Source organism: Lepidochelys kempii, chromosome 2 (assembly GCF_965140265.1).
Source record: "Lepidochelys kempii isolate rLepKem1 chromosome 2, rLepKem1.hap2, whole genome shotgun sequence".
NCBI lineage: Eukaryota > Metazoa > Chordata > Testudines > Cheloniidae > Lepidochelys > Lepidochelys kempii.
In genome coordinates, this window is record NC_133257.1 from 258,556,711 (window position 1) to 258,583,311 (window position 26,601).

At 45.2% G+C, this 26,601-nt stretch overlaps 1 protein-coding gene across 3 annotated transcripts in view; it reads right to left on the reverse strand.

Annotated features, from left to right (window-relative positions):
• Nucleotides 1-290: 290 nt before the first annotated feature.
• Nucleotides 291-26,601, reverse strand: part of VILL (villin like) — a 66,161-nt gene continuing 39,850 nt past the window's right edge. For all 3 annotated transcript variants that reach the window (XM_073334729.1, XM_073334727.1, XM_073334726.1), the window contains 10 exons: nt 24,489-24,589; nt 23,829-23,966; nt 21,417-21,575; nt 16,786-16,965; nt 16,185-16,330; nt 15,264-15,408; nt 13,529-13,717; nt 8,355-8,423; nt 5,011-5,271; nt 291-3,528 (listed from right to left, as the gene is read on the reverse strand). In XM_073334729.1, coding sequence (XP_073190830.1) covers nt 3,415-3,528; nt 5,011-5,271; nt 8,355-8,423; nt 13,529-13,717; nt 15,264-15,408; nt 16,185-16,330; nt 16,786-16,965; nt 21,417-21,575; nt 23,829-23,966; nt 24,489-24,589 — 1,502 coding nt within the window. In that variant the 3' untranslated portion in view covers nt 291-3,414. The remainder of the gene's footprint in view (nt 3,529-5,010; nt 5,272-8,354; nt 8,424-13,528; nt 13,718-15,263; nt 15,409-16,184; nt 16,331-16,785; nt 16,966-21,416; nt 21,576-23,828; nt 23,967-24,488; nt 24,590-26,601) is intronic.

A 26,601-nucleotide genomic window follows, 5' to 3' on the forward strand; every position in this document is an offset into this window, starting at 1 on the left:
GCTCAATGTACAGTGGCCATCAAAAAAGCTAGTAGAATGTTAGGAACCATTACAAAAGGGATAGACAATAAGACCAAAAATATCATAATACCACTCTATAAATCCATCGCACACCCACACCTTGAATACTGTGTGTAGCTCTGATCGCCCCATCTCCAAAAAGATATAATAGAATTGGAAAAAGTAGAGAGAAAGGCAACAAAAATGATTAGGGGTAGGGAACAGCTTCCATACAAGGAGAGATTTAAAAGTCTGTGACTGTTCACCTTAGAAAAGAGACGACTAAAGGGGAGATTTGATAGAGGTTTATTCAATCATGAATGATGTCAAGCAAGTGAATAAGGAAGAATAGTTTACCCCTTCACTTAGCACCAAAACCAGGGGTCACCCAATCAAATTAATAGACAGTGGGTTTAAAAACAAACATCTTCACACAATGCATTGTCAACCTGTGGAATTCATTGCCAGGGAACATTGTGAAGGCCCAAAGTATAACTGGGCTCAAGAAAGAGTTAAATAAGTTCATGGAGGATAGATCCATCACTTGTTATTAGCCAAGATGGTCAGGGATGCAACCCCCATGCTCTGGGCATCCATAAACCTCTGACTGTCAGAAGCTGGGACTGGATGACAGGATGGATCACTTGATAAATTTCCCTGTTCTGTTCATTCCCTTTGAAGCATCTGGCACCAGCCACTAATGGAAGACAGGATACTGGGCTAGATGGACCATTGGTTTGATCCAGTGTGGCCATTTGTATGTCAATTGTCTGATGCCTGAATATGCAGTATTGTTGTAGCCCTGCTGGCTTTGCCCTGTGCATCATAGATCCCCCCCTCCCATTGACTTCGATGATCTTTGGATCAGGCTTTTAAAGCAAAACAGGGACAGCACTAATACAGAAAATAAATATTCAGGTATTGAGTATGAAACCAGAATGAAGAATGTTACCACTTCTTAAATACAAGACTGTTTAGAACCTATCACCAATTCCAATCCAGCGTAGCTCCGCAGCAACCAAAATTTGTTACCATCTGTTGGCTAGTTGGTGGCCTATATGATATGAGTTGTTGGCCTAAAGGATTGTCTACACTGTACACCAATGCACACTATGATTTCTAAAGTGCACCATGTTGCACACTAATTGACCCATGTAGACCCTGCTGGTGTGCACTAAAAATTCCTTAGCGGCCTTAGTCCAGTTCTAAAATGGACAAGGGTCCAGAGCACCTGGTGCTATGTTACTACAAATAATAAGAAAACTTGTTAAATAAAAAATGATTAAAATCACTCATATTTTGTACAGATGCAGAAGCCAGGTGTGGCATGCTGTACCTCAAAGCAACACCCTGGAAACCCCCTATTCACCACTGTCATATAATTAATGATATATTTTGTACAAAGTGCACCTTGTGAGGTACCATTTGACATCTGTATCTGTTGAACGTTAATATCCTGTTGGATTGTATGTACAACAGTTGTATGGGAAGTTATGAAGTTTTATGTGCATGTTACTGAACTACATAATGAGGTTGGGTACACCCACAACCAGCCTTTCAGATACAACAATGGAGGAGCCAGATGCTCTGATGGCCCATTAAAGAGAATCCATGCTCCCAATGACCATCCCAGAAGACTCCACAGATAGCACACATAGGATTCTCCATTATCTATGACGAAGGGGGGGCGGACTCACACGTCACAAGCATAGGTCTTTCCAGCAAACTGGAAGAAATTATAAAGCGGGGAAGTGACATCATGACTGGGCCTTACTCCCCCCATAACTCAACACCTGGGAACACATCAGGAGGATAAAGACTTTGAACTGGGGAGGGTGGTCCCGGACTGGAGGAGAGAGTTCAAGCCTGTGTATTGAAGTTCTGTGACCTGTTTGTACCATCTGTCAGGGTAAGGCACGGCTTGATTCAAATCTTGTTCAGTTTAGAGAACTCAGACTGCAAATTAATTTTTATTTCTTAGGTAGCCAACATTGATCTCTATGCTTACTACTTACAATCACTTAAAATCTACCTTTCTGTAGTTAATGTGTTTTATATTTTACCTGAAACCGTGGGTTTTGGTTGAAGTGCTTGGGAAATCTCATCTCAGTTTACAAAGGCTAGTGTGTGTCCTCTCCACATCGAGGGAGGGGGTTGACTGGGTAATGAACTTATACTGGTCAGGCTTCTGACTGGGGCAAGGCAGCACAACTCTGAGGTGCAAGGCTGGGGAGTGGAGGGGAATTGGCTGAAGCCTCTCTATTGTTAGTTCATGAGTGGCTGGGAAAAGCATTCATGTAACTCAGTTGGGCGTGTCCCTGCCTGAGGATGTCTGTGTAACACCCTTAAAGCATGACTTTTGGTTGTTTATGTGCAATCACTGCTTGGGTTTGAACGGAACAAAGCTGAAACTGGAGCCATGGTCACACTGATTTTTTTACAGCTGGATCCATTAAATTGTAATCACCCATGTGCCCCAAATCAAAATTCAAAAAGTGATATGGAATGTGCTCTTTGTACCCAGAGCAGAATGTGGGGGCAGAGAGATCGAGGGAGGCCCTGTGGAGACAAAAGGACCACTTTCTGCTGTTGGTTATACCAGTGAAAACCTAATAGCTTCCCTAAGACTCCAATCCTGCAATCCGATGCACATGGGCAGACCCTTATATCAGCGTGAATCCAGGACGTGAATCCACTGGTGTCAATAGGGCTCTGTATGGAGCAAGGATTCAGCACACAGCTCTGATGGTAAAAGTCAGGCCCTGACCCAGCTCTGGAAATTGACAGCAGCCCCTGGCTCTCTGTCTCTGCTTTCTTTTCAAATTTAAGTCATTTAATAAATTAAAAATGTTATTTTTTGAGCCAGGTTCTGATGAATTTTACTCAAACATTTATTATCCTTATTCCTTACTGGGAAAAAGCCACTTGTGGGAGCTGGAAGTTGTCAATCTGAAAGTATCACTCATCTACTCTACTTTGGCTACTCCGTTCCCACTACATCTTTGTATTTGTCCTGCCTCATCTCAAACCTGACAATTGAGGTCTACCATGCAGTATTTATATTCCACAATGAAAATGTGGCAACTGTCACACTGTGTACAATGCACTAATTCTACACTGACAGGTCTTTGCAGCTACTGGCAATAATGGTACAAAACTGGCAAGCAAATATCAAAGCATTGAGTCAAATCTTCAGGAGATGGCTCTCTAATTTCCACTGTTTGCTGGGAGGAAGGAAGAGCAGTTCAGTGAAGCTTGTCTGACTCTAGAGGTTGCAGCTGTGCTTGGCTTGGTTTGGGTGGATTGGTTTTGGTTTTTGCATAGGTTTTTTTGACAAGTATCTGCATTCCCCTCCTGTGGCTACAGAAATCATGATTTCATTCCACAGCCAGCAGGTGCAGGACAGTCTCTGCTTCAAAACAGTCCATGCTGTTTCTTCTCGTTCTGCTGCTTCCATCTGGGCATCTGGTAGAACTCATCCTTGGATTTCCCAAAGATATCGTGGAAGTCTGCATCAGATAGATAGAACTGCAGAGGAAAACAGTCACCCTCAGTTAGTATCTTTTGTATAGGATGAAGTTTACACCCCCTTGCAGAATCCTAAAATTGAAGTGGTGCATAGTCCTTGTGGTGCCCTCCACAGTGCTACTGATGTACACAGCACCACACAAGGAGAGAAGGGCGACAAGCACATACTTCCTTGCCCCACTGAGTTTACAGCCTAAAGACATGTGATGGGCTGAATAGAGTAGAATTATGACATGCCCAGAAGCGTGAGGTGGAGCTAGTAATTTGGAATGTTCACACACTCCATTACTGCTTCCTTATGCACAATGCACCCAGAACAACCATTATGCAAAGTGGGCGAAATTCATCCCTTTGCAGAAGTTCATACAAGGCCTATGTACCACTTAGGTCCTGACTGACCGCTCAAATAGGACTTAATTGGTGCATAGATCTCACGCCAGCCCTTTGCACCCAGCTAAATGTCCCCCATGGCTGAAATGTTTCCATTAAAGTTCATTGTTGTTGTTTTTTTTTTAAACGGAAAATGGCTATTTTGTCAAAATAGAAATTTCTACAGGACAACATTTTGGGGAGGTTTACACTTGCACTGTGGCGCTAAAAGTTCAGATGAAGATGGATACCCCTTTCCGACACTGTCAATTGCTATCAGACATGCTGTCCCCAGATGATTAGGCCCTTGTTGAGCCTGGATCATGCAGGGATGGTGCACAAACATTAGGGCCAGAAGAAAAATTTTGAATGCAACCTTTGCCCATCCGAGAATGGGGTTTCATTACCATCTGTTTTCGAAGGGAAGAGATCGAATTTTGCAGAATTTTCTGCGGCGGAAAATCTAAATGAAACATTTGATTTGTCAACACAAAACAAAACTCTTCATTTCATTTGGGGTCAACCTTAATCTCTGTGCCATAGCACCTCCTGGGAGTTGTAGTCCTGGATCCCTGGTGCCCATGTCCAATATGGGCCTTGTACCCTTGCTGGACTATAGACATACAGAAATCTTTTATTTCAACTGAAAGTGTCCAAATGAAACATTTACATATTTCTGAATCAATGAGTTTTGGAAACGTTTCTTCCAAGGAAAGTTTCAATATTTCACCTTTTTGTCCCAATCTGGGATGAAAACAAGTATAGAGTTATTAGAATTTCCCATGAGACAGAAAGCCCAGCTTTTAATCAGCGTTACTGAACAATCACCCTTGTGTTTAGTATGATGACCACCCTAATTCTGATGAAGTGAGCTGTAGCTCACGAAAGCTTATGCTCTAATAAATTGGTTAGTCTCTAAGGTGCCACAAGTCCTCCTTTTCTTTTTCCTAATTCTATTGTCTATCCTTTCCTTGGTTATCCAGTGAACTCCCTTAGCCTGAAGCAAAGCTTAATAAACCTAGAGAGCAATAGGTCTCACGTAGCCGATCATTTCAACTAAGTTCAATGTGCAACTGGAATGACATCAACTCAAAGCTCAGACAATTCTCTCACCTCTTTTTTAGCGGGGTCCACAGCTTCTGGAAGTTCATCCACTGTCTTGTTGATCAGCACCTCTCTGGGATAGGCTTCATTTCCATTTGTTACTGCTGAAACTATCGAAGGGGCATTGTTGTTCTGACAGTTACTGGTGCTGTTGACGCTGCTGTTGGGGTGTCGTTTATGTGCAGGTGAAGTTCTCTCCATTCTTGAACCAGTGGGGCTGGCAGATTTACTGTTTGCATTTCTCTTGTTCAGACTGGCATTGTTAAGATCCTGCGGGGTACAGGAAAGCCTGTCAGTACAGTGACATTGGGCAGGTGCAATAGACCTGTGGATGACTTTGTGATTTCCTGGAATGTTTATTCCTGCCTGGGGCTGGTGGGTCTTTTCTTAGCAGGCGATAAGTTGGGTTAAAATATCAAAGGGGAGCGGTCAGGACCTATTGGTCCATTGCTAAGGACCCTCAAGCTGCAGAGAGAACTGGTAGCCCATAATATTATTCAATATAGCAGCTTCCCCTCAATCATCAGACATTATGTCATGGTGTTAGAACCCAGATGCCATGGTGATTGTAAACTTTATAAATATCCGGTCAATACCGCTTACAGCAGCCTGGCTTTTCTACTCATGACGCCTTGGCAAAGGCCTGCGTAAGCCGTCAAGGAAAAGGTCGGAAGTTTTCTAAATTGTCATGCTCATCTACTTCCTCTCCCCAGACTGCTGTCTCTCCCTGTGTGGCTCAAAACTGGCTGGCCAGTAGCGTCTCCCTGCCCTCCTTCTAAAAGTCACACTGATCCAATCAGGGGATGGAAACAATACCATGTGACCAATCACAGCTAACCAATCCAGCTAAAATTTTGAATACCGTAATCCTATTTTTATTTATTTTTTTGTTTTGCAGTCGCACCCAGGAGCCCGTCACAGACCAGGACCCATAGCGCCAGGTGCTGTACAAATATAGAACAAGACTGTCCCCGTTGAATCCATACATTTATCATTGGTATTCACCATCATTAATAGCAGTGCATAGTGCTGAGATTGCACTGCCAGTACAAACTGCTCCACCAAAGATCCCTGCCCATTGATTTTTTTTTTTGTATATGTAACTTATATAGCAGCTGTCCAGAAGGCCAAGCCATGCCATCAGATGCCTTTGTGCAGCTGTGGTTGAAGCTTATGGGAGCTATGTGTAGTACAGAAGGTACAGATCATTATACCTATTTCACTGAGAGTTACACAAAGACACACGGATAATACTTTGAGACCATACAATAACCTAGACACTGTGGCTTCACATTTACTGCTCTAACCAGTGCATTACATTATAAAACCCCAATAAAAATAAAGAATATAACAAATAGAAGAAAGGGGAACTTGATAGTAATGAGTATAAATGACATGTTAGAAACTGTAGAAAATTGATAAGGGAAGCAAAGGGACACTAGGAGAAATTTATGGCCAGCGGAGTTAAGGCCAACAAGAAGTTTTTAAAATATATTAGGAACAAAAAAAATCCTGTCAATGATACAGGTCCATTACAAGATGGAAATGGTATATTTATCACTAATAATTCAAAAAAGGCAGAAGTGTTCAATAAATATTTTGGTTCTGTATTTGGCGGGAAAAGGATGATATACTCTCATCATATGATGATGATAATACTCTTTCCATTTTGCTAGTATCTCTGTAGGATGTAAGACAAAAAACTACTGCAGTTAGATATTTTAAAATCAGCAGGTCCAAATAACTTGCATCCAAGAATTTTAAAAGAACTAACCAAGGAGCTCACTGGACCACTAATGCTGATTTTCAGTAAGCCTTGGAGTACTAGGTACGTTCCAAAAGATTGGAAGAATGTTAATGCTGAGCCAATATTTGACAACGGTAAATGGAATGACCTGGGTAAGCTGCAGCCTGACATCGATCTTAGGCAAGATAATGGAGCAAATGATGCAGGACTCAATTAATAAAGAATTAAAGGAGGGTAATGTAATTAATGCCAATCAACATGGATTGATGGAAAATAGATTCTGTCAAACTAACTTGATATCTTTTTTGATCAGATCACGTTTGGTTGATAAAGGTAATAGTGTTGACAAAATAGACTTCTGTAAGGCATTTGAGTTGGTACCACAGGACATTTTGCTTAAAAGCTAGAATGATATGAAATTAACATGACACACATTAAATGGATTAAAAGCTGACTAACTGATAGGTGGCAAAATTAACTGTAAATGGGGAACTGCCATTAAGCGGTTGTTTTTCCAGTGGGATCTCGCAGGGATCAGTTCTTGGCCCTATGCTATTTAACATTTTTATCAATGACCTGCAAGAAAACAAAATGATTACTAATAATGTTTGCAGATGACACAAAAATTGGGGGAGTGGTAAATAACGAAGAGTACAAGTCACTGATTCAGAGCTATGCAGATCGCTTGGTAAACTGGGTGCAAGCAAATAGTATGCATTTTAATATAGCTAAATGTAAATGTATACATTTAGGAACAAAGACAGTAGGTCGTACTTATAAGATGAGGGACTATCAGTGACTCTGAAAAAGATTCGAGGGTTATGGTGGATAATCAAGTGAACATGAACTCCCACTGTGACTCTGTGGCCAAAGAATCTAATGTGATCCAGGGATGTATAAATTAGGAAACCTTGAGTAGGAGTAGACAGGTTATTTTACCTCTGTATTGGGCACTGGTGCGACTGCTTCTGGAATACTGTGTCCAGTTCTGGTGTCCACAATTCAAGAAGGATGTTGATAAATTAGAGACGGTTCAGAGACGAGCCGTGAGAATGATTAAAAAGGATATAAAACCTGTCTTATAGTGACTGACTCAAAGAGCTCAATTTATTTAGCTTAATAAAGAGAAGTTTAAGGGGTGACTTGATTACAGTCTGTAGCTACCTACATGGGGAACAAATATTTAATAACGAGCTCTTCAGACTAGTAGAGAAAGGTCTAACACAATCCAGTGGCTGGAAGTTGAAGCTAGACAAATTCAGACTGGAAACAAGGTGCAAATTTTCACAGTGAGAGTAATTAACTATTGAAATAATTTACCAAGGCTCATGGTGGATTCTCTATCACTGACAATTTTTAAATCAAGATTGGATGTTTTTCTAAAAGATCTGCTCTAGAAATTATTTTGGGGAAGTTCTCTGGCCTGTGTTACACAGGAGGTCAGACTAGATAATCACAATGGTCCCCTTCTGGCCTTGGAATCTATGAATCTTTTGTTTACCAACAGCAACTGGTCCTTTTTACTCAGGTAATAGAAACAAGCTTTTAGCCAGGGTAGCACAGGTAAAATCTAGATGTTCCAGCTACAAGTTCTGTGTCCACTCACCACTGTGATCTCTGATATAGCAGACACATCTCCTAAGCTATTCTTCATCTCCTCGTAGGACTTGCCATCCTAAAGGTAAAGAGAGTTATGAGAATCAGACTCCGCGAAAAGGCCACTTTTATTTCAGTGAGCAAGTTCAAACTGCAGTTACAATGTACTCCTGCTCCTCAAACCAGCATCTAGGTCAATACCACATGAGTTGGGATGCAGAATCCCAGGAACTGCTGCTGCAAGATAGGAACCACATGCAACTTTGAGATCTGCATCAGTCTCCGAGTGAATTAAGAGCTAATGCTGCATCACTGGGTGCATTAGTATGGAGGGAAAGGCATGGCTCTGGTGCAGAATGCACTTTATACCTTTGCTATGGCCTCCATTTATCTCCTGCCTATCTGTCAGGGGATGGGTGGGATCTGGGAACAAACACAATGCACAGGTCCTCTGCACTGCCTCTGGGGGTTCCCTGGGACCTGCTAGTTATGGGATCCTAATCACCTGTCCCTTTTGCAAGGGTGGGCAAATCCCACCCCCACTGAAGAGAGAATTTGTAGTAATCCCCCACAGTGCAGAATTGCAGCAATTCCCTGTCCCCTGGACAGGAATAACCAGTGTAGGGGAACCACATGGCCCTGAAAGCCATAGGGATGCCAACTCTTATGACATCTGGTGTTTTCCTTAAAGCCCCAGCTCCTGGAGTCATGGGATTATGTGAGAATCTCAGCTGTCATTGAAAAACAAAGTTGTTAGCCTTTGTGGTTGCAAGGAAAAGCTTGAAAATAGATGATTCCTAAAGACTCCAACACCAGAAGGCAAATAAAAAGAACCCAAGATTTATTACTTTTTACAATCCTATGATTTTTAAGCCAATCTCATAGAATCATAGAATATCAGGGTTGGAAGGGACCCCAGAAGGTCATCTAGTCCAACCCCCTGCTCAAAGCAGGACCAATTACCAGTTAAATCATCCCAGCCAGGGCTTTGTCAAGCCTGACCTTAAAAACCTCTAAGGAAGGAGATTCTACCACCTCCCTAGGTAACGCATTCCAGTGTTTCACCACCCTCTTAGTGAAAAAGTTTTTCCTAATATCCAATCTAAACCTTCCCCACTGCAACTTGAGACCATTACTCCTCGTTCTGTCATCTGCTACCATTGAGAACAGTCTAGAGCCATCCTCTTTGGAACCCCCTTTCAGGTAGTTGAAAGCAGCTATCAAATCCCCCCTCATTCTTCTCTTCTGCAGGCTAAACAATCCCAGCTCCCTCAGCCTCTCCTCATAACTCATGTGTTCCAGTCCCCTAATCATTTTTGTTTCCCTTCGCTGGACTCTCTCCAATTTATCCACATCCTTCTTGAAGTGTGGGGCCCAAAACTGGACACAGTACTCCAGATGAGGCCTCACCAATATCGAATAGAGGGGAACGATCACGTCCCTCGATCTGCTCGCTATGCCCCTACTTATACATCCCAAAATGCCATTGGCCTTCTTGGCAACAAGGGCACACTGCTGACTCATATCCAGCTTCTCGTCCACTGTCACCCCTAGGTCCTTTTCTGCAGAACTGCTGCCTAGCCATTCGGTCCCTAGTCTGTAGCTGTGCATTGGGTTCTTCCATCCTAAATGCAGGACCCTGCACTTATCCTTATTGAACCTCATCAGATTTCTTTTGGCCCAATCCTCCAATTTGTCTAGGTCTTTCTGTATCCTATCCCTCCCCTCCAGCGTATCTACCACTCCTCCCAGTTTAGTATCATTCGCAAATTTGCTGAGAGTGCAATCCACACCATCCTCCAGATCATTTATGAAGATATTGAACAAAACCGGCCCCAGGACCGACCCTTGGGGTACTCCACTTGATACCGGCTGCCAACTAGATATGGAGCCATTGATCACTACCCGTTGAGCCCGACAATCTAGCCAGCTTTCTACCCACCTTGTAGTGCATTCATCCAGCCCATACTTCCTTAACTTGCTGACAAGAATACTGTGGGAGACCGTGTCAAAAGCTTTGCTAAAGTCAAGAAACAATACATCCACTGCTTTCCCTTCATCCACAGAACCAGTAATCTCATCATAAAAGGCAATTAGATTAGTCAGGCATGACCTTCCCTTGGTGAATCCATGCTGGCTGTTCCTGATCACTTTCCTCTCATGCAAGTGCTTCAGGATTGATTCTTTGAGGACCTGTTCCATGATTTTTCCAGGGACTGAAGTGAGGCTGACTGGCCTGTAGTTCCCAGGATCCTCCTTCTTCCCTTTTTTAAAGATTGGCACTACATTAGCCTTTTTCCAGTCATCCGGGACTTCCCCGGTTCGCCACGAGTTTTCAAAGATAATGGCCAATGGCTCTGCAATCACAGCCGCCAATTCCTTCAGCACTCTTGGATGCAACTCGTCCGGCCCCATGGACTTGTGCACGTCCAGCTTTTCTAAATAGTCCCTAACCGCCTCTATCTCCACAGAGGGCTGGCCATCTCTTCCCCATTTTGTGATGCCCAGCGCAGCAGTCTGGGAGCTGACCTTGTTAGTGAAAACAGAGGCAAAAAAAGCATTGAGTACATTAGCTTTTTCCACATCCTCTGTCACTAGGTTGCCTCCCTCATTCAGTAAGGGGCCCACACATTCCTTGGCTTTCTTCTTGTTGCCAACATACCTGAAGAAACCCTTCTTGTTACTCTTGACATCTCTGGCTAGCTGCAGCTCCAGGTGCGATTTGGCCCTCCTGATAGCATTCCTACATGCCCGAGCAATATTTTTATACTCTTCCCTGGTCATATGTCCAACCTTCCACTTCTTGTAAGCTTCTTTTTTATGTTTAAGATTCGCTAGGATTTCACCATTAAGCCAAGCTGGTCGCCTGCCATATTTACTATTCTTTCGACTCATCGGGATGGTTTGTCCCTGTAACCTCAACAGGGATTCCTTGAAATACAGCCAGCTCTCCTGGACTCCTTTCCCCTTCAAGTTAGTCCCCCAGGGGATCCTGGCCATCTGTTCCCTGAGGGAGTCGAAGTCTGCTTTCCTGAAGTCCAGGGTCCGTATCCTGCTGCTTACCTTTCTTCCCTGCGTCAGGATCCTGAACTCAACCAACTCATGGTCACTGCCTCCCAGATTCCCATCCACTTTTGCTTCCCCCACTAATTCTACCCGGTTTGTGAGCAGGTCAAGAAAAGCGCCCCCCCTAGTTGGCTCCTCTAGCACTTGCGCCAGGAAATTGTCCCCTACGCTTTCCAAAAACTTCCTGGATTGTCTATGCGCCGCTGTATTGCTCTCCCAGCAGATATCAGGAAAATTAAAGTCACCCATGAGAATCAGGGCATGCGATCTAGTAGCTTCCGTGAGCTGCTGGAAGAAAGCCTCATCTACCTCATCCCCCTGGTCCGGTGGTCTATAGCAGACTCCCACCACTACATCACTCTTGTTGCACACACTTCTAAACTTAATCCAGAGACACTCAGGTTTTTCTGCAGTTTCGTACCGGAGCTCTGAGCAGTCATACTGCTCCCTTACATACAGGGCTACTCCCCCACCTTTTCTGCCCTGCCTGTCCTTCCTGAACAGTTTATAACCATCCATGACAGTACTCCAGTCATGTGAGTTATCCCACCAAGTCTCTGTTATTCCGATCACGTCATAGTTCCTTGACATCACCAGGACCTCCAGTTCTCCCTGCTTGTTTCCAAGGCTTTGTGCATTTGTATATAAGCACTTGAGATAACCTGTTGATCGCCCCTCATTCCCAGTATGAGGCAGGAGCCCTCCCCTCAGAGACATTCCTGCCTGTGCTTCCTCCTGGTATCCCCCTTTCCCACTTACCTCAGGGCTTTGGTCTCCTTCCCCCGGTGAACTTAGTTTAAAGCCCTCCTCACTAGGTTAGTCAGCCTGCTGGCAAAGATGCTCTTCCCTCTCTTCGTAAGATGGAGCCCGTCTCTGCCCAGCACTCCTCCTTCATAGAACACCATCCCATGGTCAAAGAAACCAAAGCCTTCTCTCCGACACCACCTGCGTAGCCATTCGTTGACTTCCACGATTCGACGCTCCCTTCCTAGGCCTTTTCCTTCCACGGGGAGGATGGACGAGAACACCACTTGCGCCTCCAACTCCTTTATCCTTCTTCCTAGAGCCACATAGTCCACAGTGATCCGCTCAAGGTCATTCTTGGCAGTATCATTGGTGCCCACGTGGAGAAGCAGGAAGGGGTAGCGATCCGAGGGCTTGATGAGTCAATCACCCATCATGATTTTGAATGCTTGGGTTTAGCTGAAGCTATTTGTAGGGTATGTCTGTGACAACTGTGAAGTTGTCAACAAAACTTTTGTCTTTCCTGGGGGCTTAAAAAAGCCCCCCTGGGAAAGACAAAAGTTTTGTCGATGCAAGTGGTAGTGTGAACACAGTTTTGTGGCAGGAGCACTCTCCTGCCGACTAAGCTAATGCCACTTGCAGGGCTGGAAGTATTTTGTTGGCAAAAGTGCCGACAAAGTACCGACAAAGAGCATTTACACACACACTGACTTTTAGCGACAAGGCTATGTCGACACAGCCTTGTCACTAAAAGCTGCATGGTGTAGACAAGCCCATAGTTTTCCCCCATTTCACTTACCAATATCTCTTCAACACTACTCAATTTCACTTGCTATTTCTATGCCATTCATTTGCACTCTAGCGCCATCAGGTGGCTGGAGTCTGGCTTCACAGCACTGGAGGACAGTGTTTCAGTAAGATTGTGTTCAATTAATTAAAAAGTCGAAACAATCTGATTTTATGAAAACTTAAAGACACAACCACATACAATCCTCTGAACAATCTAGATGTTGGGCCTAAACTGCTGGTCTCTAACTAGAGTTAGGTAAGCTTGGAATCCAGGTTTCAGGGTTTGATTAAAATATTCAGATTTTCAGATTATACATGTGTGTGTGTGTGTGTCAAAAAATGGCGTTTAATTGAAATTTTTTTATTAAAGCAACTGTTTCACTTAGTTCTATTTGTGATGCAATCCAAATGATGTTCTCACTAGTTTTTACTCTACACACCGTAGAGAATATGTAGACCCCTACCCACTGAACTTCTATGCAATATCTCTCTCTCTATATATATATATTTATCTATATCTATGTATCTATATTCAGACAGACAAGACAAGACACGACACGACACTCAGATTTCCCAGTAACTTACGCTCCACTTATATGGATCCCAAGCACTGAACCAGCCAGTGAAGGTGAGTGGTTCATAGCCTTGCTTCACCATTATTATTGGAGTTGCTAAATCTCTTCCAGCTGGATGGGTCTTCAGATAGTCTTTGGCTGAGGAAATAGACTCATTTCTTTCATATGTATTGGAGGTTTTGCCAATCCAAAGGAAAATCTACAGTGGGAGAAGACAAGAGAATGGTAAAAGCCACTGGAGACCTGGATGGTTAGTCCTAGGTTGCAGAGGAAGGCAAAACCCCTCCAGGGTCTTGGCTAATCTGACCCAGCCAAAAATTCCTTCCCAACCCCAAATATGCCCATCAGTTAGACTCTGAGCACGTGGGCAAGACCCACCAGCCAGCCACCAGGGAAAGAATTCTCTGTAGTAACTCAGAGCCCTCCCCATCTAGTGTCCCATCATCGGCCGTTGGAGATATTTGCTGCTAGCAGTCGCGGATCAGCTATATGCCATTGTAGACCATCTCACAGCATACCATCCCCACCAAAAACTTATCAAACTCAGTTTTGAAGCCAGTTAGGTGTTTTGCCCCAACTGCTCCCCTTGCAAGGCTGTTGCAGAACTTCACTGCTCTGATGGTTAGAAACCTTCGTCTAATTTCAAGCCTAAACTTGTTGATGTCTACTTGAGTCTACCTGCTCTTGTCCCAGCGGCAGTGGAGACATCCCCTAGTGTCCAGTGCAGTCAAACCCAAATCCTAGTGCTAGTCTGGCATAGAACTCAAACCTAATCTGGAGCCAGAGCTGAGTTTTCAGTTTAACTCTACTCCCTTCTGTCCCCTAAAATTTGGAGCAGGCTTCGAACACTGACTGTAGCACATGGAAGAGAATTGGGGCGTAGGGCTAGCACATCAGTGACACTAACTGCTTACCAGTGTGACAAAGAGAACACGTCCCTTTACATGTGTTAGCGAAGCCATATCCTAATACTCTGGCTATGGGGCACCGGAGCCATCATCCAGCCCGGCTGGGAATAGCGGCTTGTATATGCTCACTGCAATCCCCCAGTAGGAAAAAGGTTCTCAGAATTGCAATGTAATTCCCTCCCTTCTGGCAGGGCACTTAGGAAGCTGCAAGAGCAACATCTCGCCAAACCGCCAGAGCCTGAGCTCAGTGGAGCTGACACGCACTGCTTAGAGTGAGAGGTCAGACTAGATGGTCTAATGGATCCATCTGGCCTTAAAATCTACCGGATTCTGGTATGGGCTTTGCCACTGATCTCAACGAATTTGGGAGTTGAGCTCACTCAGACCCCTTTTGAAAATCCCAAGCATGGTGCCTGTTTCTTATCTGCCAAATGGATCTAACACTGTAATTTCTCTTCAGGGCAGCGTTGCCTAGTGGCTAGAGCACTGCCCTGGGACTCAGGAGACCTGGGTTGTATTCCCAGCCTGCTGGCTGACTTTGGGCAAGTCACTTTGCCTCTCCATGCCTCAGTTTCCCCATCCAATCTTCTAATGAGACTGAACTCCTTTGTAAAGCACTTTGATATGTCCTGCTGGAAAGTGGTGTAAAAGAGCTAGGTATTATTAATTACACTGGCCTGCATTACTGGGGTCTTGTGTAAATATTGGCAAAGCACTTTGGGTGGAAGATACTGTTCTGAATTTCATGCTGAATACTGCATTAAAATAAGTCAAGCCAACAAAACTGCACAGCTCCCATTACAAAGGGTTGAAGGGGGAGGAGGGAATTCCACTGACCTCTTCCCAAGTGTCCAGTAACATGACATCATCTTCATCCAAGTCATCCTGGCAGAAGCCCACCACTTCTGTCATGATAAACCGCCCTGTCTGGTTGGAGCACTCGAATAGGCGGGGCTGGTATCGGACAGTTGGCTCTTGGAATCTTGGCAGGACGAGAAGAACCAGGAAATGTGAAATCTTTTCCCACGTTTGGGTCTAACATGCATTGTAGACACTAGTTGTGGCCACTAGGGGTCAGACTTGTACATGGCAGCACCCATCAGCTGTGATCATAGAATCATAGAATATCAGGGTTGGAAAGGCCCTCAGAAGGTCATCAAGTCCAACCCCCTGCTCAAAGCAGGACCAATCCCCAATTTTTGCCCCAGATCCCTAAATGGCCTCCTCAAGGACTGAACTCTGAACGCTGGCAGGTTGGGGTAGGGGTGGGGAGAGTTGCTGGAATCTTTTTGGGAGTTGATCCCAAGGGTTCAGAACCCCTCTCGCCCCCACCAAAAGTCAAAGTAAAATTCCACCCGAACCACCAAGATTTGCCTGCTTTCAAGTTGAAGCCACATTAGCCCACCAGGTTTTAAATGGCTCCCGCAGAGACCTGTTACCTTGCCCAGACTCAGCTTAGGAGGAATGGGGAGGTCAAGTTGGCTCCAAACAGGTTTAGCTTCCTGAAACTTCCCGTGTCCCAGGCCCACTTTTGTAACAAACAAACCGATCGGAGCGTTCACACAGCCCTTCTTCTCAGCTCCGACAGAAGAGCCCAAGCCTCAAACCAGTTCAGATCTGGATTTCAACCTCCACTCCCCAAGAAGGGCCAGACCCAGTGCCCATGGGGGTGAACGGAAGCCTTTGCGTGGACTTCACCGGGCATTGGGTCACATCCAGGGCGTGGGGATGCTCTCACTGCAGCCCTTAATGAATTACCTCTTGTCACTGGCATAGGGGGCTTTTCCTCCCAGTGCTGCCCAGAACTCCACCGGCTCTTGCCCCTCCAGAACGGTCTGCTTGTCCCGTTTGGAGACGATGTTGGCCACTATCTTCGCCATCTCTCTCTCATCCCCGCTGCAGCCCTGCATTCACGGCACAAGATCAGAGGGGTTCAGGAGGGGCCTGGCAGAATAGGTCTGTGACCAGATGGTCAGTAAACCACGTGTCTGTACATCACTGCCCTCTGCTGGAGAGAACTAGAGCTGCCCAAATGTTTGGGATTATGTCTTCCCCTCCAGTGGCTGGGCCAATAAGGGGATGTGTTAATTCTGCAGGGAGAATTGCAAACAGCAGAGATGTCAGTCGTTATGACTCATTTGCAGTCATCTAGGCCCAGACCTCAAAGGCATTTAGGCACCTAACTCCCATTGATTTCTCAGTACCTCTGAGGTTCTGGGCCCTAGGGACTGATTCTCCCAGTGGACCCATTGAAACTGATGGGACTACTCGCGTAACGAGGTAACAGTCAACAGGAGTGAGGGTGGCGGAATTGGGCCTTGTGTAAACATTGTGGTGGTCCTTTCATCCTCTTGCTTACCTTCCCACACCACAGGTAGCAGACCTGGCTGGTCGTGAGCAGGAAGACGTCATTGGAGTTGAGGGAGGAGGCCCGGGCTGGCACCTCGATGGTTTTGGTGTTGATCTCATCAGTGCCTCTCACTTGGAAGAGACGGACCATGGGCTCGGGCTCGTTATTCTGTGTGCGACTTGTGCCTCCCTGCAAAAATCCAGATCACGTCACGAGGCGTGATGGGTGTGAAAGCCCAGGAGGCCTCTGGTGAGAAGAGCACACTCGGGCGTCGTGCCCTTCAAGCTGCCAGAATGGAGGGATCAAGGGTCCGATCCAAAGCCCACTGGACTCCCTGGGAGCCTCTCCACTCCTTCAGTGGTCTTTGACCCGGGCCCCAAATCTCCCACCAGGAAGACAGCCAGCATGCTACACGCCTGCTCAAGGCATTTGCCAGTAACACAGGGGTAGGAATGGGGAAGGCCGAGGAGGGAGTCTCCAGCCTGCCTTGCAGAGCAGGAAGAAGCTGTTTCCCCAACTAAGCACCCTGTGCAGAAGGCAGTACCCCAAGCACGGTGCTCTGTGCCACAGGTCAGTGCAGGTGCTTTCTTCAAAGTGAAGCTGCTCATCTTTCCCTTGCCCCCTCCCTCTTGCTTTCCCTGGCCCTGTGCTATTGACCATACGAATGGAGCTAATTCACCCTACAATGGCTGTACAGCGCTGATTTGAAAGGGAAGCCATAGCTAGTGGCTAAAGGCCCGGTCTGGTGTCAGATCTGAGCGGAGGCTGTACCGGGCCAGTATAAGGACCCCGATCAGGTCAGTATAAGGACCCCGATCGTTCTAGTCTCAGCTATGCCAGTGGCTCTCAACCTGTCCAGACTACTTACCCTTTCTGGAGTCTGATTTGTCTTGCGTACCCCCAAGTTTCACCTCATTTAAAAACTACTTGCTTCCAAAATCAGAGATGAAAATACAACAGTGTCACAACACGCTAGTACTGAAAAATTGCTGACTTCCTCGTTTTTACCATACAATTATAAAATAAATAGATTGGAATATAAATACAGAACAGACCCGTTTACGCACGGATGTCGAGAGTCAAGCCATCACGACTGCATGTTAACAGACCGCGAGTTAAGAGGGCCATGCTGAAAAAAGTGTTTATGATTCACTATGAAAAAAACGCTGTTATTTTCTGCGCTTTCTGGCTTGCATTTTTTTTTCTGTCTTATGAAATCTGTCATTCGCCGCAAATGAATGATTTTGATATTTTCTGCACATTGCTCCTCTATAAATCTTACAGTTTCTACAGCACTAAGAGCTTCTGTGGGTGAAATTTTGACCTTTTCAATGACATCCTCACCATCACTTTCATAGGCCGATGTAGCCTCGCAGCCTGTTAATATTTCTTCCTCTGACAGAAATTCTGAAGTCGGGCAATCTTCATCCATCTCCAGCCACTTGGTAATGATTTCCGGCGACGTAGCCAAACTAAAATCTTCTATCATTTGAAAGAGAAGTTTACCTTTATCCTCTTTTGTCTGCGTGCGTGTTTGTAGGACATCTCCTTCCGAAAATCCTTCAAAGTCTGGCTCTGAATCAGGGCCACTGCTGGAGTTTTCCGAGTCTGAGCCATCTTTGACGGAAAAGGCATCGCCGAGAGCCTTCATTCAGCAGTTTTCAATGGACTTTTGTTTCACTCCGTCCCAAGCTTTTTTAACTAAATAAATAATTTCCTTCATGTTTAACTGTTTCAGGAATTCGGAAATGCCTGAAGATGTGCATGACACTATTGCCGAAATCAGCTCCCATCGATAATTGTTTTTAAAATTCTGAATAATGCCCTGGTCTAAAGGTTGAATTTTTATGTTGTGTTGAATGGTAGGTATAGTACTCAAATTTTTCCATCGCTCGATACCAGTGATTCGGCTGGAGGATGGGCTGGACAATTGTCAAGTAGCAAAAGTGCTTTGGCTTAGAGTTTCTTCGACCGCAGATGCTTACGAACAACTGGAACAAAGCAGTTGTGGAACCAGTTGTCGAAAATATGTCTTGTCATCCAAGCAGTTTTGCTGTTAGCGTATATTACTGGCAGTTTCGCTCTATTGAGGTGATTAAAGCAGCGAGGGTTATGAAAGCGGCCAACGAGAAGAGGGGAGAGCTTATGGCTGCCTGTCTTATTACTACAAAGAAGAGGAGCCACACGACCTTTTATCCTTTTAAATCCTGGCCCAACTTGATGATCACTTTAGATAAGCTATTACCAGCAGGACTGTGGGGTGGGAGGAGGTATTGTTTCATGATCTCTGTGTGTATATAATGTCTGCTACAGTTTCCACGGTATGCATCCGATGAAGTGAGCTGTAGCTCACGAAAGCTCATGCTCAAATAAATTGGTTAGTCTCTAAGGTGCCACAAGTACTCCTTTTCTTTCAGCTGTTTTCTGTATCTCGTAATTACAGGCTAAAGTCTAATCAGGTAGCAGTTTTGCAAATAAAGCTGTTTCATCACCATTATAAAGTTGTTCTTTGTGGTAGTCTTCATTTTGTAAAATAGATTTTAACTCGGCGGGAAACAGGTTCGCAGCCGATTCATCGGCTTTCTCCAGAAATCGATACCTTCGCTATGCCATGATGCTTTTTAAAATGACTTATAAACCCCTTGCTGGCTTGCAATGATTCATCCCCCGTTAAATTTCCAAACTGTGTCACTTGGGCTTGAAGCATTGGTCCACTGAGCGGCACTCCTTTCAGCCTTTTCCGAGCAAACCCCGTGCACGTGGCTTTGTCTACTGTGGGTTTTCCTGAATAGCGCACATGTTTTCGCTTACGCCCCGTGGCAGAATCGATATTTCGTACAAAGCCGTTCAGTTTAGATTAGGTTTTTAGCCATCCTCGGACAGTAGATTCGGCAATCCCAATAGCTTTTGAAACTTTGGCCTGGGTTTCTCCGCTATTTACTCGATCTGTTGCAGCTAGCTTTTCTTCTACAGTGTAGGAATGCTGACGCTTGCCCTCTACCATTATTTTAGGCCTACGGTTAAAATTTTCTAATGTAGTGTATATATTACTCTGTAACTACTATATATTATCTCTCCCTCTAGCATGACAATGACTAAGCGTGCCTGATACGTCTTTACCAATATCGGTGAAGACGTACAACATGTTTCCCCTCCACACTTCCTGTCGATTTCTGTGTCAGTGAGCTGGTGAGCAAATCTGTAGCGCTACGTAGCAAGTTCCTGTACCGCACGTTAACGAGTCTCGCGTGTTAAATAGGTAGCACTGGGAGGCATGGCGCTACTGCGCGTTAAGTGGATTTGCACGTAAATGGGTCTGTACTGTATTGTACTTACACTTCAGTATATCATACAGAGAGCAGTATAAACAAGTCACTGTCTGTAGGAAATTTTAGTTTGCACTGACTTCGCTAGTGCTTTTTACGTAGCCTGTTGTAAAACTAGGCAAATCTCTAGTTGAGTTGTAGTAGCCCCTGGAAGATCTCTACATACCCCTAGTTGAGAACCACTGAGCCATGCCACAGACTTGCTGTGTAACCAGGGACAAGCCACCTGGGTGGGCTAATGAGCAATGCTCAGTGTTGGCTGAACTCTGCTCCCACGAAGCCAAGCGTTAGGCCAGCACTGAGCTACCTTGGGCTCTCCCCGTGCCTCCATTTCATCTGTCACTTGTGACACAGGGTCCAGGAACCCCAAGCAGGCATAGCTGTAACTAGAGAGCCTATGAAACAGGCGACCACTCCGCAGTCACGTGGCCGGGACAAGGCTTGCAGGGGATTTTGAGGCTGGATACTGGAAGATGACAGCCTACGAACATTTGCTGTGATTTACGGCATAATGTCTTGTGTTTAATTCTGCAGAGCATCCAGGGATAGAATTTGAATGCAAGACGCTGTACAAAACAATTAGACTTTAGAGATGGAAAAGATCTGAGGGCTTAAACTAGTCTAGTCTAGGCCCATTCCCTAGGAGATATTTACTAGTGCTTTGCTCAGCCTCGTTTGAAGTGTGCCAGGTGGAGAGGGGAAGCATTGCCCAGCGGTTTTTCAGTTCCCAGCTCTGTCACAGACTTCTTGCGTGTGACCTTGGGCAAGTCACTTATCCTCTGTGCCTCAGTTGCCCCTCTGCAAAATGAAGATAATAGCCCTGCCCTGCCTCCTCACCAGGAGGTTGTGAGGCTAAATCCATTAACGACTGAGCGGGGCTAAGATATTATGGCAACAGGGGCTGAATAAGTTCCTATGACAGAAGTATGGGTTTCCAGCACTTCTCTTGGGAGATTGACACAGCCCAAATAGACCTAACTGTCAGGCTATTTCAGCCTAAACAGTCCCATTTCTCCTCAGGATACCCCCATCTACCACCCTAAACAGTTCCTCTTCCTTCCTGGTGTAAGCTATGCCTACACAGCATGGTACTTGGTCCCACTCTTAGTGACAGCTAGGCCAGTTAGAAATTGATCAGCAAGCTGCAGGTTTGGCTAACAGAGGTGTGTCTTTCAGCTCAGGCAGCAGTGGATCGTGCACTATGATCCAGAGGTCCCAGGTGTGATCCTCACCACTGACCATCAATCTAGGGGCATCAGCGTTACCCTGGTGTTTACACACTTCAGCTATTTCTGGAGTCAAAGCCATTATTACCTCATAAATAATCAGGCTGCCCTTAAAGATGGCAAGGAAGTGCTGAGGCTCCCTGCCCATCGTCACTCGAATCTGCACCGGCTCATTCCCGTACTTTTTGTCCAGCTCCACGGCATTGAACGCACAGGCAGTGACTTCATCCACGGAGGCATGGCGGCCCTAGGATCGAACGAGAGATACCTAGTATCGCAGTTCAGGAGAGGCATTTCAGGAGATGCTAAACGCATGGAATGTTTCATGGTTACAAACTGCCCCAGGCAGTCAAACAATGAGGCAGAACCCCAATTAATAACAAGAATTTTAGTTATAAGCTGGGGACGCATCAATTAGAAGTAACAGAGGAGGAGAAGGACCTCAGAGTATTGGTTGATCACAGGATGGCTATGAGCCCCCAATGTGATATGGCTGTGAAAAAAGCTAATGGGGTCTTGGGATGCTTCAGGCGAGGTATTTCTAGTAGAGATAAGGAGGTGTTAGTACTGTTATACAAGGCACTGGTGAGACCTCACCTGGAATACTCTGTGCAGTTCTGGTCTCCCAGGTTTAAGAAGGATGAATTCAAACTCAAACAGGTACAGAGAAGGGCTACTAGGATGATCCGAGGAATGGAAAACCTGTCTTATGAAAGGAGACTCAAGGAGCTTGACTTGTTTAGCCTAACCAAAAGAAGGTTGAGGGGAGATATGATTGCTCTCTATAAATATGTCAGAGGGATAAATACTGGAGAGGGAAAGGAATTATTTAAGCTCAGTACCAATGTGGACACAAGAACAAATGGATATAAACTGGCCAACGGAAAGTTTAGACTTGAAATTAGATGAAGGTTTCTAACCATCAGAGGAGTGAAGTTCTGGAATAGTCTTCCAAGGGAAGCAGTGGGGGCAAAAGACCTATCTGGCTTCAAGATTAAACTCAATAAGTTTATGGAGGAGATGGTATGATGGAATAACATGATTTTGGCAATTAATTGATCTTTAACTATTCTTGGTAAATAGGCCCAATGGCCTGTGATGGGATGTTAGATGGGGTGGGATCTGAGTTACTACAGAGAACTCTTTCCTGGGTATCTGGCTGGTGAATCTTGCCCACATGCTCAGGGTTTCAGCTGATCGCCTATTTGTGGTCGGGAAGGAATTTTCCTCCAGGGCAGATTGGAAGAGGCCCTGGGTTTTTTTTTTTTTGCCTTCCTCTGTAGCATGGGGCACTGGTCACTTGCTGGAGGATTCTTTACACCTTGAAGTCTTTAAACCATGCTTTGAGGACTTCAATAGCTCAGACATAGGTGAGAGGTTTATTGCAGGAGTGGGTGGGTGAGATTCGGCGGCCTGCATTGTTCAGGAGGTCAGACTAGATGATCACAATGGTCCCTTCTGACCTTAATATCTATGAGTCTATGTATCATGAGATTTTAAAAATAATCTATGAGGGATTCTTTTATTTGGTTTTTGGTCATAGAGCCTTTAGAGTTCATGTTTTCATTCTTTTCTCCAGAACCATGAGCGATAGAAAATATTTTTTTTAAAAAGGGATAGCGGAGATTCACGTTCCCATGACTCATGCACTGGGGCTGCGAAGAACAACATGAAATATTGCAAGATTCGCTATCAAATCATGAGAATCAGCAACACTGCCACTGTGGGTTGTGGGCTGTGGAGAAAAACCACAGGCCCGAGTCTCCGCTTCCTTGCATCTTGTATCATCATGTACCTCTCTGCAAAGTGAGGGTGCCTGCAGCCACCTCTGGGGTGGAGCGCGGCAGCTGGCCATACGCTCTGCATTCATTTGGCGCACAAAGGGTTATATAAGGTGCCAGGTCCCCCAGGTTTATGAAAAGCGTGTGTGTGTTGGGGAATGGTAATTTTTTTTTGGTCAATCCTTGCTGTTGCTTAGACAAAATGCAGGTCATGCAAGTGAAACCCTCTGCCCCACCTGCCAGAGGAAAACATCTGTAGTCCCCTCAGGCCCAGGACTGAACAGAACATTCTCTGATGGGCAGCATGGTGGGGAATGGGCCTGCTATGCCTCCAAAGCGTAGCATGCCCACCCCTTTCCAAGCTCTACCATGCTCTTCAGCAGCCTCTGATTGTCTCAGGGAAGCAGTGCATTCATGGCTTCCTTTCAGATAGCCTCGGCTGGTCTTGCATTCTGAGGAACTGCAGTAGAAGCCAGTGCTGCCACTTGCAGCCTGATTTGATCATACCCTTCAGTGAAACGCACTAGACCTCCATGTGGAAGGACGCAGAAGGTCACACGGCTGGCTCAACTGGGGTTCGAAAGTGCAAGACAGAGCCAAAGATACTGGGCTTTCCAAAGAGCGAGTGAGCATTTGGGGTTGGGTTATTTTTGCATTTTCTTCGGTTCTGAGCTTCAATCAAATTATATCCAGCCCTTTCCTGCTTGCCTTTTACTTACTTGCCACATATAGATCATGTAATGAGGTCTGCCCGATTTCAGGTATGTATAGAGGATCAGGTAACAATCTCCTCCGTAGAACTGCCCATAAGTCTTGGGATCCACTGGTTGCATGTGCAGATCCTCAATCCGCCACACCTGCATAGAAACTTCCTGGTCAGAAAGGTGGGATTTTGGGTGTGCAAATGTGAGCATGTGTAAATATACACGAGCCACCTCTTCAGGGGCCCACTGAAGTTCAGGCCTGTAGGCTCAATATCAAATGCCCACTTCTCCGCTGTGTTACTCCAGTTTTGCTGCATGGGTCCACTGATTTCCACAGCCTATTCTATCAGCGCGTTCTCGGCTGCTAACAACGCGCAGTGCCTTACCTGAGATAGACGAACAAACCTGCTGACTCTTTTGCCTCACTGATCAAAGACCATAGGATAAGATGTCCCTCCTCTCCCAAAAGAATATTTGGGGGAGAGGGGATTTATAATAGCTCTTCTGAATAGTCACAGCATTCTGGGAGTTCATTCTGGCTGCAGCCACACTGACTTAGTGCAGAACCTCATGAGATCTGCACAGCAGCTGCACATAAAAATGGAAGCAGTTTGGAAATATGTCAAGGGCTGCAACCTAAGTAAAAGAAAAATGATTTGGAAAGTGATTGCTCACCTCAACTTTCCCAGAGGCATCATCTGCCATTCTCTGTTCTGCAGCTAGCTCTGGTCTGGCATGTAACTGAGAGACATCAAATTTCACTTGCTCCACCTTGGCTGTACACATAAGCAGAATACACATTAATCAAACCATATAAACATACAGTTTAAGTACTGTACAGTGCCTCATATCTACACACAATTAGCAAATACATGAGAAAAATCCTGGCTTGTAATGATCTGAAAACCATCATATCATGAGTAAGTAGACACAACAAATCCTGCATCTTGGCAGGGGTTAGACTAGATGACCCTTGTGGTCCCTTCTAAACCTATGGTTCTATGATTCAAAGTAAACGTCTGTTGTTGATGGAGCTGGGGGTTCTATTTGTTGACCTCCTCAGAGGCCAATAATAATAGAATTACAGACCAGTATTACTCAATCACATTGTATATTCAAAAAGTACACCCTAATTGGCTCTAATGAGTTCCATTCAAAGTATTATTCACCTCCCAAACAAACAATTCATGATTATTTCCTCCTTTTAAATGTTCTTTTCAAAAGGAAAAATGGTTAAATTTCTGAAGGTAATGAGAGAGAGAGAGAGAGAGAGAGAGAGAGATGGACTATGAAGATGACATTCAATATCTATGTAACTATTCACATATTCACTTCATGTTTCTGTCCACATCTAGGTCTGTTGTTCCAAAAGGGAAAACGTTGAGCTGAGGGACAACTCACTGTAATTAATATTCATGTCAACAAAAGCCAGTGAGCCAAATTCTGCTTTTGCTTATACTAGTGTAAATCCAGAATGAGCCCATTGACTTCAGCGGAATCAGATTTATGCCAGTATAAATGAAAGCAGATTTTCATCCAAAGTTTGCTTATTAGATTCATAGATACTGATTTCTGAAGATAAAAGGTTTTTTTTTTGTAAATTTTTATGATTCGTTTCCTAACTGATTTCTTGATTGCCACAATTTACATTTGACGTAGCTGACGGTTTTGCTATTTTATTATGTAAGCCCTGGTCTACACTAGGACTTTAGGTCGAATTTAGCAGCGTTAAATCGATTTAAACCTGCACCCGTCCACACAATGAAGCCCTTTATTTCGACTTAAAGGGCTCTTAAAATAGATTTCCTTACTCCACCCCTGACAAGTGGATTAGCGCTTAAATCGATGTTGCCGGCTCGAATTTGGGGTACTGTGGACACAATTCGATGGTATTGGCCTCCGGGAGCTATCCCAGAGTGCTCCATTCTGACCGCTCTGGACAGCACTCTCAACTCAGATGCACTGGCCAGGTAGACAGGAAAAGAACCGCGAACTTTTGAATCTCATTTCCTGTTTGGCCAGTGTGGCAAGCTGCAGGTGACCATGCAGAGCTCATCAGCACAGGTGACCATGATGGAGTCCCAGAATCGCAAAAGAGCTCCAGCATGGACCGAACGGGAGGTACGGGATCTGATCGCTGTTTGGGGAGAGGAATACGTGCTATCAGAACTCCGTTCCAGTTTTCGAAATGCCAAAACCTTTGTCAAAATCTCCCAGGGCATGAAGGACAGAGGCCATAACAGGGACCCGAAGCAGTGCCGCGTGAAACTGAAGGAGCTGAGGCAAGCCTACCAGAAAACCAGAGAGGCGAACAGCCGCTCTGGGTCAGAGCCCCAAACATGCTGCTTCTATGATGAGCTGCATGCCATTTTAGGGGGTTCAGCTACCACTACCCCAGCCGTGTTGTTTGACTCCTTCAATGGAGATGGAGGCAATACGGAAGTAGGTTTTGGGGACAAAGAAGATGATGATGAGGAGGAGGTTGTAGATAGCTCACAGCAAGCAAGCGGAGAAACCGGTTTTCCCGACAGCCAGGAACTGTTTCTCACCCTAGACCTGGAGCCAGTACCCCCCGAACCCACCCAAGGCTGCCTCCTGGACCCAGCAGGCGGAGAAGGGACCTCTGGTGAGTGTACCTTTTAAAATGCTATACATGGTTTAAAAGCAAGCATGTGAAAGGATTACTTTGCCCTGGCATTTGCGGTTCTCCTAGATGTAGTCCTAAAGCCTTTGCAAAAGGTTTCTGGGGAGGGCAGCCTTATTTCGTCCTTCATGGTAGGACACTTTA